This window comes from Epargyreus clarus, unplaced genomic scaffold (assembly GCF_041222505.1).
Source record: "Epargyreus clarus isolate Ecla_fem2 unplaced genomic scaffold, WU_Ecla_fem_2.2 ptg000005l, whole genome shotgun sequence".
NCBI classification, from domain to species: domain Eukaryota; kingdom Metazoa; phylum Arthropoda; class Insecta; order Lepidoptera; family Hesperiidae; genus Epargyreus; species Epargyreus clarus.
Genome location: NW_027332213.1, coordinates 5020047 through 5034012, shown reverse-complemented (window position 1 = coordinate 5034012; position 13966 = coordinate 5020047). Strand labels below are relative to the sequence as shown.

Here is a 13966-nt window from a genome sequence, read left to right as displayed (position 1 = left end):
CACAGGACGCAATTTTAATTTTGGAATGTCCAGGCGAGGGTTAGTGTGAAGCTAAATCCTAATTTGTGGGATCGCAACTCTTGTCTCTCGGTTGCAATCTTCATAAAGAGGTGCAAATCGTTTTCAACTTTTCACGCTCTATAAGACACACTGTTCGTCGTCTAGATTTTTCTTACTCAGAACAATTTTAGAGGCTCGACATGAATTATCTAAAACTATATAACGTATTATCGTAATATCAAAAATAACAAAGTTAATAATGAAAATATATCGATAATTTGGTAACAATTTTATATTTATAACTTTTTCACTGGTCATTTTACAGAAAAAATGCATATTGGTTGGTTGCTTAAGAGATATTTTCAATAAAATACTTTGTAAATACATTTTTAAATTAAAATTAAAATAATAATATTTTTTTCTAATAACTTTGTAAGGCGTAATATAATTTACATTTTACACCATAGTATAAAATATAAATATTTTCGAGGTACATAATGTATTTCTAAAAGACTTACACTTTCGGAAATCAATCATTTCCTAGAAATAAATATTAATGTCATAAGCTCAAAGAAGTGTGACTTAACCTACAATAATGTTATAACGATTTCAGGGGCGATTCTACGAAAATTACCTTAGTTACAATACCAGATTTTCATTACATCGACCTAGCCATAATGTTGTTAACCTCAAAACTCAAAAAATCCGCGATACATAATAACAAAGGTTCTTAAGTATCCTGTGAGAGATGGTTGCAATTTCTCTAGAGGAAAAAAGGGACTTTGTGTAATGACGATAAATTATACAATTTGTTATTCTGGTCATACTGAGAAACGCTGGGAAAATCACCCAATGCTTGGGTTTGATAACCCTAGTAATCATTTGACTTTTATGTGGTTGAAACACAAAATTCGCCAACAATTTCTTGATATTAAGAGGTAATTTCATATAATCATCAATTCAGGCAGATCACAAATGAGTAGCTACTCGTGGTGCTTGCACCTCTCACCAAGTAATCTCTCTGAAAGCCGGTTAACACACACGTATTGGTCTAAGGTATGATGTAATGTAATGATTGCGAACAGACTGATTATTCAGTCACACAAACACAACCATACATACAAACACAAACATACATACATTATTATCGGTTAAAATAATATCTCTCTTCTTTGGTTCGCCGAAGTAAATAGAAAATTAGGTAGCAAGCAGTTAGAGTCGGGACTCTGATGCTTCATTTTGAGATCTGGGTTGATAGAAGTTTGTTGTTACGTTAAATGTATCTGAGGAAATGAGATAAGGACTGAAGACTGTTTTTTCGAAAAAACCGAGAGCCTTAAATCCGTTACTACAGCAGATTTTTGAAGTTCTTCATTGTCTTTAAACAATTTATAGAGTCTCACAGAACAAACATATTAAGCATAAGGTAAGTTTAGATGTAGGTATGTTGATTTTAGAAAAAAAAACATCATTAGGTGTCTCAATTATATTGTATTCAACTTTACACATTGAAGAAGCTTACATAATACTTTTTGTGTTTTTACTTTAGTGCTTAAATTCCATTTTCGTATATCCAGCATTTTGTTGTAGGAAAAAAATATAAAGGGAATAATCCTGAGCTTTTCTTATAGATTGTCAACAAAATATATTTATCTTAACGGAGAGGTACGTCGATTGGTATTGCAATAGTACTACAATTAAACTACATCAGGTAGGTATATACTCGTACATCTATACCGATATCAATTAGTAAAACACGTTTCCGTCTGTTATCTATACATATAAATAAAATTGGAGTGTCTGTTTTTATAATTTAAATAACCGCTTTTTACATGCATATGAATATACAAACGGTACATACAACAAAATAACATTGTTTACAATTTTTGTCTGTCTGTTTGTTCCGGCTAATCTCTGACATGGCTGGACCGATTTTGACGGGACTTTTATTGACAGGTATCGGATGTAATAAGGAGTCACTTAGGCTACTTATATTTTAGAACTAGCTAAAAACTATAACGCGGGAGAAACCGCGGGGCACAGCTAGTCTCAAAATAATACTTATCAAAGTTTAAAATAAAAGTTTTTTTTTACATTTTGGTTTGTTTTTCTATTCGGATTAATTTGACAACCCGTCGCTACATACAACTTGGGCAATAATTTCACTCATTTATTTTTCTTACAAGAAATAGTCACTTAAGCTCTGATACATAATTATTGTATAATAGTATTTTTATTGAATACTAAAAATCAGCACACAAACGGACAGTTTCAACGTAAAAAGATTGTTCTTTATCTGGCTGGATGTCACGAATAACAAAACCTGTAATCGGGAGATATTCTGGGTAGGCTTCTATTTCGATCTCGTTGTATTTAGGTGTGACTACAGGAGGACCTGCCCGATCCTCATCGAATTCCTATAAACATTTTAATTTACAAGGTTTATAATAGAATGGTCAATACAGTATTAGGTTATATTACATCAATTAACATAAAACAATGTATATTTATTGTATAGAGTTATTTTATGTTATTTTCTTTATAATTTTAATTTTTTGCACAAATATAACACGTCTCTATTTCTGTAAATGTTGTACACGCCTATAATTGGCTTGTATGCCAGTGTATTTTATTTTATCACATAATGTTATTTGTAAAATTACTGTATGTTATGCTATTGGCATTTCAAATGTATAGGTAAATGAAATAATTAGATAGTCATTTTATTTGCCAAGTAACCATGTAGGTGTATCGATAAAAAACATATTTTTCATATTACTGAATACGCTAAGTATATTATTTAGGAATACTGTTATCTACCACACAATGAAATTTATAGTTAAATAAATCAGGTTAAAAAGCGCTTTATTTATATGGTGGCGTAGAAGCAAAATAGTTACATAATAATAAAAACAATAACAGCATAACATACCTCACACTCATCACGGGGCGATAGTATTTTATAAGTTAACGAATCATCCACAGTTCCTTCTATATCTATGTATTTTTGATTCCAAGACAGTAGTCGCATATTTCTCGTTACATTAGAAGATCTTACAACCACGTTCTTGCAATGAAATCTAATGATTTGTTTTATTTTTGATTTAGCCTGAGACTGGAACCATTTCAATTGACGATAATTAATCTGAAAGAAGAAACAAAGGGTTAATGTGACCAGTCTTAGCAATTTAAACGATGACATTACGAGGAATCTGTTGTATCTGAATAAAGATAATATTAGATCTATTTTATTAATACTTACATTGTAGTAGGTGGTAATATTAAACGGATTTTCGGTATTCAGTTTTGTTAGAATGTATTCTTCATGCGCGGGGTTGATTGTAATCAATTTTCCTGGGATTTCATGGTCCTCAATAACAACGTCATTTAAATCCAAACATGTTAGTTTGTCTTCGAATTCACACTTTACATGAAATGGGTCGTTTTCTTTTATGTAATAGGAACCTGCAATAAAAATACACTTTAGTATGAATATTGTTACCATCAACGCGTAAAAAATATTTTAATTAATTTGTTATTACTAAAAAATCTTCATTTTAAAGGAGGACCTTTTAGAGTAGTAGTGCCTAAGTAGGATATTTAGAAAGAACTATTTTATGAAATAAAAACCCAAGTAACAAACCATTGGCATAAGTAAACAAATATTAGCCAAAAATAATCAGATTATAAATTCATAATTATGTAATTCTACTAAAATTCGTGCACATACGACTTCATTCACATGGATGCAGGATATAACGCTATCAATGCAGCAATCTGGTGAACTAAATCTCTACGCTTCATGTAATGTTAAAAATCTTCTGAATTTAAATTGTAATAATTTTGGATAGAATTTAAAGTGAAATAAAGACTAAATCCTAAGTTGTAATTTATTGAATTCCGTTTAGTAGTTTTAGCGTAATGTGATTTCACACAAAACATTTACAAATGCTAGAAATTTCTTTCAGTTCTCCTAACTACTTTGGTTATAAAGACATTCGATGCAAAGGCACACAATGCTTAAATTCTTATTAGGTATATGTGTAAATTATATATGTTAGTAAATAATTCCATAGATTGATCTACTATTGATTTTTAATCACGATAACGGTATACATATAACCGTTTAGATAATAAATTATAATTGCACGTTTTATTATATTCGCATTTATTTCACAAAGTTTACCGTATGTCGCGGGCGGTCCTCCAGATCCTATTAGGTCCTTACAAGACTTTGCAGGGTTATCTTCAGTTTCACCAAGCGCAGCTCCTGATTCTTCTGGATCCATCGGATGTGCAGACTCTGCAAAAATATGAGAAAAATATTTTACATACGTCAGTAAGTTTAAAAATAACTACGATTAATTTTCGTTGTTCACTAAGAAAACAAAATCACGGCGTTCCCAGGTTATTTAGTTTCGTATGTTCTACATAGAACAGTGAGAAAGAACTAATAAGTTTGTTGTTTAACAAATAATGACACCGAGGACAGTACCAATATGAAGTAAATATTATTTAAATATAACTCGGTAGAGTACTTGTACATTAATTTGATATCAGCGTTTGGTAAATATAAATTTCTCAAAACGTGGGTAACGAAGGAAACAATGCCCGTTATTAGTGTTGAGTTCAGAACTTAGTGCTAATATGGGTATTGTTTCCTACTACTTACTTTACGACGACTTTTTAACTCAACACCCAAATTGAAGAAACATAATATATAAATTATTTATAAACCCTAAAAAAAATTTTTTTTTCCTTTTTCAAACTTTGATATAGGGGAACCTGTTGAACCTAGGACAGTTTTTTAGATATTATTTTTTTATTATTATTTGCCGTATAGCACACCAATCAATTTTGCATATTTTAAAAGGTCAATTATTTGGGTACTCACTACCAAAATATCAGACATGTATTTTTTATATTTACATATAATATTGAGAGTTAAAAAAAATTGGGAATTGAGGCCAAGGTACAACAAACCCTATGTACCTGGGCCAGTACTACGGTGTACCTAGGGCACATTAAGATTATGGGGGGTAATTTGAATGAATCAGTAACATTTATTAACCAAAAGCGTTTTATTTGTTCTATTACTATATTTAACAAAATAAATGAGAAATTCTAAACAAATTCAAAATAATATTTACAGTTTTTTTAAACAAAAGCAACTAACTTAAAATCAATGTTTTGTCACATATTACAAATAAAATAAAATAAAATATATAAGCAATTAACTTGATAAATTATTAATATTTCTCTATTAACTTTTTAATCAGTCATTAGGACTACCTTTTATGAGAATGCTATCAATGTAAAAATATATTATTCAACCTTAAGCATTTAGAAGAAATCCTAGTACTTTTGTATCTCTGGAACATGGTAAATCTCTCTGTTCTTATAAACTTTTTGCGGGATTTTAATTTTTTCTATATTGTCACTGGTAATGGCCTGTAAAAAACCTCTTTTACAGGCCATTACCAGTTTTTAAGTAATTTTTGCATACATTTCAGTAATACACCCTGTTCGGATATTGATTCTACCTTTGCCACAAAATAGGAACATTCACATATAAATATGACATAGTCCCCAATTTTCTTTATTAACGTGATCACTGTTCAACCTATTCTATCTTCGGTTCTCATCTTCACTGTTATTGTCGGAGGCCCTTTCAGATGTGTCACTCGTTAAATCGTTGGTAGAATCTTTACTAGTTTCTGTTTCGTATAAAATTATTCTTTTGATCTCTTTTGCATTATTCAATGAGTTTTTATTCATTAACCTAGTTTTTTCCGAAAGATTTGTGGACCCTGATTGATAAATTTAGTTGTAACATGTTTTTTAGTCTTTATATTTTCAATTTCTTGCTTTTCTGGTGTATCGGTCAAAACTCCGGATCTTCCTTTTTGTCTTCCTTTTCGTGCTTCGTATTAAAACTGTCGATATCAACGTTTGCGATTTTTCGTACGAATATTGAAGGAGTTGGCTGACTAACAGGCACCTGATCAATTTTGGTGGGTAATTTTTCAGTAAGTCGACCTTAAGAATAGGATGCGGGAATAAAATTGTTCTTGGTAACCCAAAACGTTTGAAAGCACCGAAAGTGGAGAATTTCTTCTCCTTAATCATTTTAATGGCATTTGTCACATCATTCATATGAATAAGCGTTTTATTCTTCATTTCTTTACTTCTAGGCATGATTTCTGAAATAATAAAGATATTTGATTTGGAATAAATTACATGAGTGTGAAATATTTTATTAAATATTTTCAAGGCCAAGATACAACATCCAGGTTGTACCTTGGCTACTGACCAAGGAACAACTGATCGACAGTGACCGAGGTACAACACTACTCCCACTTCAACAAAACAGTAGATTTTAAATAGTTTTGAGATTACTTATCTAGTAAGTTTTTTATTGTTTTAACACTTGTTAAACTAAAGAACCCATAGCATGTATAAAATCATTGACTACTATAAACCGTTTATAAGTATCAGACTTCAAAATACATTAGAAATACTTACTTTTTCACCAAAAAAACTTTTGATCGTCGATAATACCAAACACCGGCTTAATGGCGGTATGTGACAAACTTCACATTGAATAGTCGGTAGTGCTGTACCGAATACCATGGACAGTCAAATTTAGTATTGCGCGAATATTTGAAACGAGCCCAGTGGTCTAGGTACACATAGTGCCAAGGTTCAACAGGTTCCCCTACATTTTTACTTGACAATTTTATTCGCAAAATAATAGGTGTCTTCGTTTTATGGTTCACCGATCACATTATACATACTATCACATTGTTTATTATATAGTAAAGAAAAGAAGCCTGCAGCCCACCTAATGATAGAAGGCCTCTGATTCCTTTAAGCATCTGTTATCACCCAAAAATAAAATTGTAATACTATTTGAAGTAGGAATAAATAGATGCGGTGCGGCCCTTAAAAACTTGGCGGAAACGCATTCAAACCAGAACACAGTAGCGCTTAATATTGATAAAGTATATTATAAGACAGGAATAACTGTAGCAGTGGTGCCTCTTACACCGAACTCAATGAATTCATAACAACATATTATAAAACAACGACAATATTAAAAATATGAAATAAATTCTGTTGGAAAATGGTGTAAAAATAAAAATATTATTAAAGAATTCTTACTTGTAACACATTCGCCTTTTTCACCCTTTTCACCCATTTCTCCTTTAATTCCCTGTAGAAATACATAATTATTTCTTGAATAACTTAGAATTTATTATAGAGATAATATGCAATGATGGTATCTATAAAGAAGTTGAAAGAAAAGTATTCGACTGTTACCAAGTCAACAGTCACCAAAAACCGCCTCAATAATATTAAAATAATACTAATACTACTCATGTAATCGATATATATATATCAAATATATCTGATAAATTTATCAGAAAATAAAAAAATGCAATGACGGTTCATCAATAAAATAATAATAATAATAATTTGTTATTGCTGGTTATTTTATTTTGTCTTTGGTGTGCAATAAAGAATTTTTGTATTGTATTGTATAATAATACATGCCTGTCATTAATAATAACAGAACCATCCAATGTTTTGCCTATTAAAGATCAACGTTTGACAATTTCTGCCCACGAGAAGTGTCGAATTTTGAACTCTGGTAGGCAATAATTGGTAAGATATATTATTTTTATGGGAGGACCATAAATCTCAATTAGTAATGGACAGACATAACTTATCAGTATTATTATGACAATAACATTAGGCAAATGAATTGGCAATAAATTAAGATTTAACATAACTTTATTTCACTTTGTAATGAGAAATCAGATTACCAACATAGTATAAATAAAATTGTAATATAAAAGAAAGTAAGCTTACTGGTTCTCTGTCCATACCATCCATGCATTTAATTATTTTTTATCTTTGTCGTGTAAGTGAAACAACGAAAGAATTGAACATGAATTCCAAACAAAGTAGTAAAATTATTAATGTGGCGCTTTTTAATGTAAGTGGAGGCTTTAACAGTGTATGTTCCGCAATGCATTTATTATTAAATGGAATCTTATTTTGAAATGAACAAAAGAATTCTAATACATATTATACAATTAAAATAATATTATGTGGCAATGAATACTCACTTTGTCGCCGTTTAAACCTCGATCCCCCTGAAATTAAGTTATTATTGTATGAATAGTTTTAAATTATCAGAAAAATAATTATATGATACAAGTAAAATGTTGTTAAGTAAAAATAAGTACTTATTGGGACCTTTGGGACCGTTTAAACAGTAAGTCAAAGTATTATTGTAAGCACGAACCGAATTGTTGTACAGTTAAAATGATTGTATGTATGAAATAAATACTTACCGTTTTACCTATAGGACCGTATAAACCCGGTAATCCTCGATCCCCCTCAAATCAAAGTATTATTGTATGAATAGTTTTTAATTAAGCAGGAAACTAATTATATGGTACAGTTACAATGAGGGTATTTATTTAAAAAGTACTCACTGTTTCACCTTTAGGACCGTTTAAACCCGGTAAAACCCGATCCCCCTGAAATCAAAGTAAGTATTATTGTATGAATAGTTTATAAATAAGCAGAAAACTAATTATATGTTACATTTAACATGGTTTTATGTATGAAATAAGTATGTACTCACTGTTTCACCTTTAGGACCGTTTAAACCCGGTAAACCTCGATCCCCCTGAAATCAAAGTATGAATAGTTTATAATTAAGCAGAAATGATAACCCAAGCGTCATTGGGACCTATACGAATGTATAGATTAGATATTATAATGAAGATTTTTCGTTTCAGCGGGGGGTTCAGTTTTTAAAGGGTTCCAAATATGTAAAAAAATCATTCAGATGGACATACTCGAGCGGGGCAGATTAGTGATAGAGTATATAGTTCACATATCTATGAGGCCGGAAATATGCTAATCTGCCGGTTTGCGTGGGGGGACAGCCGTACGAGAGAGTTATAAATGGAGAAAAAAATACTCCAGCGCATTAGATATTCAGAGGGGATATTGAGTGAACCCAGATGAAGCTCCCATTCAAAAGACTGACAATTCCGATGAGAGGAAAGCTCACAGTGACTCTTTAAAAATGCAATAAATACAATCTTGACATACTCGAACGCGTCAGATTATTATACAGGCAATTCTAGCTTGAAATTTAAGTCATGATAACTATTAATCGGACGATTTAGTGAAGGGCTTTTTTATTCCGACGATTTAATAAAAAATAGTACAAGAATGTATTAAGTATCATTTTTCTTCATTAAGAAAATACATTTATTCTCCTAAAAATTAGCCTTTTCCTTTAATTTGTCATAAACGATGACTTCCCAGGGATTTATGCTAATAAATGACACTATCAGATAGATAACGACACGGTCAAATAGTCAGATTATTATAAATTTATTATTTGTAGCATGTAATTAACCTACCATTCCTTGATCTGACGCGTTCGACCATCAAAAAAATTAGAGATGTATTAGGTTCTTAACGCACTGTCCCTGTAGTTCCGGGACCAGAATAGGGCTATGATATCCCTTGCCTGTCATAAGAGAAGACTAAAAGGGACATTCGGGGTTGCGGGCGGCAAGAGTGGGAGCTCTAACCGCCCGGCTAGCCACCCCGAGAAGGACGGCGGTATGTGTAGTTGCATTCCGTCGTATACACCAGACGGTGTGGTGATACAATCTCACTCGAAGCCCAACGGGGCAATGCGCTGAGAGAACTCCGGTTGCGTGTGCGGTAAAAGCACATTACCCTGTGTCGCTCCCACGGCACCGGGTACATTTTGAAGGTTTCCCCCTCGAAAAAAATCCATTAATAAACAATTAACAATTATTTTGAAAGAAAAAAGTGTAAAAAGTACATTATAGGCTGAATATATAAATTCTGAAAAAAAAAACATTTCAAATATTCGAAAAAAATGAGTTTGTTCCTGATAGTATTTTATTTTGCCCTAAGCCACCATACAAATTAAAGATGAAACAAAAACTTTCAATTTAGGCTTTTAAATATTTAGAACATCATTGCTTCTGTACCTAGGTATTTCAAAAAAGGATGGTAATTTTATTCCACCATATATTTTTGAAGCAACAACAGCTTAAGAAAAACATTATGTATAGCACTCTTGAATAACTTTTTCAAAGTTCACTATTAAAAAGTAATAAAATCAATTGAATTTTCTTCACAGACGTGGGTGCATGCTGTTTATTTATAATAGGTATATAGTGCATTTTATTATATAATTCCCTTTTTTATCGACAACCTGCAGAGGTTCAGCCCATGAGTATAAGTCTATTTACCTCACTTACTTTACTATTTTTTTTAATATTTTCAATTATTAAAACTAACGTTATATCTTACGTTTTTAAATTGTATTTTAAATTGAATTAATAATTCGATATGAATTCGAACTAAAAAAAAGTATACTTACGCTTATTTTGTTCTCATCTGATAGACCTGAAAATAAAACCAATGTTAGTTCTATTTTTTCTTAAACATTGAAGTAAAAAACTAATTGTGCAGTCCATTTGATCGTAAGTGGCTACTGTCGCCATCTGTAAACAACCCCATATAAGATTCCTACTATAATATATTCCTACCAGTAGCCTTACCATGAGTTTTTAAAACATCCCACAATTTTACGTTACGTTTACTCAATCCATTATTATGTTCCATTTGCTTAGTAGACTGAGTAAACGTAAAAATAAGTAAGTGCTCAAGTCTTTTTGTCTACCTCACATATTCGCAAAAAAGAGAGACAAAACATAAATCGCCATTTGTCAAGTTAGACGTTTAATGTTGGGTTACTGACACTATAGTTCTGATACAATCCGCTAGGGACGCTGATTAGAAATTGTATGGGCAAATACGTAAACAAATACCAAAACAGATATTTGTCAAGACATAAAAACTCATGGGAAGGGTACAGATGTCGGCTACATATTTTACTACGCGGAAGGGTTAAACTCCTCCATTATCACATCCTTCATAGCAGAACACAGCAGCGCTTAACTTTGCTGGTTCTCGTGGGTAGAAATAAGTGTAGTGGTAGGGACTCTAGAGCCGAACTACAAAGCTATCATCTTCAATGATAAAATATACATCAATGTACTTGTGAAGTAGTACATTTAGTCAATAGTAAAATAGGATGTAAATAGGTAACCGAGCGCCGACTATTATTAGCTCTATCATATGATACAATTTATTCTAGCAATTATTATCCTTACACTCGTACTTCAATATTGCCCCCAATTCCGTCCATAGAAGCAATGACGTATATACTCCATCTGAATAAATTAAAGCCTATTTTTTTTTAAAGTGGGGCTAAGCAATTTTATTCGTGCCTATATTAATTAAACCCTGATAATGGATTTATGGCACTACTGTTAGGTACCACTAGGTATAATCACTATAAGATATAGGAGAAGAAATACTTACTTTTGAAGTGTTTAGACGAAGGACTATCTTTGCTGCATTCCTGAAAACAGGTATTAAAATGTTGAAGTACGTTTTTATCTATCTATAGCAGGGGTTCCCAACCAGTGGTCCGTGGATCACCAGTGGTCCGCGAATAAATTTAAATTTAGCGGGCCGTTTATAAAATTTAGCTGTTCGAAAGTAAGTGATGATTGCGTGTAACTTTGAGTTACAATGTTAGTTCTAGGACAGCTGAACTAGTAAAGATGATGCAAGTTCCCACAGAAATTACATTAATACAAAAGTTTATGTATGTTCCTATTGAGTTTTTCATTAAAAGGTAAAGATTATATTTGATTATTACAATTTATTTTTATTGTACCTATATAGTGCTCCCTAACAAGAATGTCATATAAGTGGTCCCTGACCAAGAAAAGGTTGGGAGCCTCTGATCTAAATTTTTCTCCTTGCCACTGTTTAGCGCGTTCGACTCGATTCAATTAAGCTTAAACAATAATTAAAATTAACAAACCACACTTTTATAGTAGAATACTTACTACTTTCACCCGGCAAACATCTGAAATAAAACAAGATTTTTTACTGATAGTTATTTCTTTTCCAAGTGAATTGTTAAATCTTAAGTGATTCTTATATTAATTATATTTCAAATATTCAGGCAAACTTGGGACTTTTACGCGTTATCACGTTCTCAATCGCATAAAATATATAACAATCTTACCAGATTCGTCAGTTGGGTGCCCATCACCGGATTCATTTTTCTAAAAAAAAAATCGTACGTTTATTTAAATGTGCAGTACATTTTTCGTAATTCCTAATGTTATTCTTTCACGGTCTTTTACGTTTTACGTATGAAAGAAATTTTATAGTAATGGTCAAAAAACTTGTCGCACTTTCCAACGCCATCTTGAAAAAATCGTTACATTTTCTGTCACTTTGGACTGTCACGGCGCCATGGATGTTTACAATTTTACATAAATTGAGGAGTGACTTGTAAACAAATATTTTAATAATAATAAGTAATATAACGAATTGAATATAATTCATTTAAATAAATGGTGAAAATGAGAGATTATTTCCGTAAACCACACTCGATTAATTAATGTTAACTATATAATAAAAATAACTAATCATAAAAAGAAATCACTTCTTACGTGTGTAATACACACTCATTTTTTCTTATGTCGTGGACTTTTGAAGTAAAGTTTTTTCTTTCTTTCTTATGTTTTTTTTTTTTTTATAATATAAGAGTAGCAGACGAGCATGCAGTCCACCTGATGGTAAGTGGCTACTGCCGCCCATGGACATCTGTAATCAACCCCAGATAGGATTAGATATTCCTACCTGAGGTCGGCCACAGATGCGCCGCTACCCCTGAGGACTAAGCTGGAACGCCTCGGAAAAGTCTGTCTCCCTTACCACACCCTTCAAACCGGAACACAGCAGCGCTTAACACTGCTGTTATTAGGTTGAAATAGGTGTGGCGGTGGTGCCGCCGGAGTCGAACCACAAAGGGTTCTACCACCTTCACGTATATCTAATGTATGTATATCTAATTTAATTTATCTGAATAACAAGTACACTCTCTGACATACCCCGTTAGCAGAACCCGGACTGGCAGCTGAAACCAATATTTTATTGCACAAGTATTAACTTAGTAGCACCTAAATAGTAATAATAATATAAATCAACCCATTACTGTCCCACTGAGTGCTGGGCACGGGTCTCCTCTCATAATGAGAAGCATTAGACCATAGTCTCAAGTATGCGGGTTTCCTCACACTGATTATTAATTTCTGATCCGCACATAACTTTGAAAAATCAGAGGTGCTTGCCAGGGTTTTGAACCTCGGACCCCTTGATAGAGAGGCCGAGTTTCTTAACTTCTAGGCTATCACTGCTAAAGAATAAATAGATAAACAGAAAAGCAAAAAGCTAGACATACCTTGATGCGCCACCTGTATTACTGAAATTAAAATTAAAATAACGTATGGATACACATCCATATTGCAAGAATCTAAGCGCAGTACTGAATTTACCTTCAAAGTACTTATTTTACATCAACTCAAATTAAATAACATACAGGAAAATAATTAACTATTACGTTATAAATTTATCCTTAAATTCTATAAATAAATTGTTGTAATTAATTAGTAACTATAAATCTTTACGTCAAAATGTATAATATTAAGACGTATTTAAAACTATTAGGTAGGCATGTCTAAACATTATTTTTTATTTCAGTAATTAGTGTTTGAAATGTTTTTATTTACAAATAGTAAGTTTTACATTTAAATGAAGGTAAAACTTGTGGTTCAACTCCGGCGGCAACACTGCCACACCTATTTCCGCGTAATAACAGCAGTGTTAAGCACTGCTGTGTTCTAATTTGAAGGGTAGGGTAAGAGAGATATAATATCTCTGAATATTTCGCCATTATGTCGTCATGTATGGGTTCTACAATGGAAATTAATAATAAAATAAACACTTCTAAAACATACTTTTCTGA

At 31.9% G+C, this 13966-nt stretch overlaps 1 protein-coding gene across 1 annotated transcript; it reads right to left on the bottom strand.

The window, feature by feature from the left end:
* Positions 1-1471: 1471 nt before the first annotated feature.
* LOC140757977 (uncharacterized) lies at positions 1472-13529 on the bottom strand. Its single transcript, XM_073093904.1, has 14 exons — positions 13403-13529; positions 13053-13078; positions 12179-12218; positions 11997-12016; positions 11461-11500; positions 10454-10479; positions 8660-8704; positions 8508-8552; positions 8136-8162; positions 7165-7216; positions 4187-4303; positions 3263-3465; positions 2933-3145; positions 1472-2417 (listed from the first exon to the last, which is right to left on the bottom strand). The coding sequence occupies exons 1-14, from the start codon at positions 13461-13463 to the stop codon at positions 2244-2246; spliced, it is 1089 nt and encodes a 362-aa protein (XP_072950005.1). The 5' UTR covers positions 13464-13529; the 3' UTR covers positions 1472-2243.
* Positions 13530-13966: the final 437 nt, after the last annotated feature.

What these genes read in the sequence shown, in the direction of transcription:
- LOC140757977 (XM_073093904.1), bottom strand. Translation starts at nt 13,463, where the DNA reads ATGGATGTGTATCCATACGTTATTTTAATTTTAATTTCAGTAATACAG. An exon ending in ACGGTCCTAAAGGTGAAACA is followed by an intron (nt 8,163 to 8,507) that starts GTGAGTACTTTT and finishes ACTTAATTTCAG; the next exon opens with GGGGATCGAGGTTTAAACGG. An exon ending in GAGGTTTAAACGGCGACAAA is followed by an intron (nt 7,217 to 8,135) that starts GTGAGTATTCAT and finishes GTATTTCTACAG; the next exon opens with GGAATTAAAGGAGAAATGGG.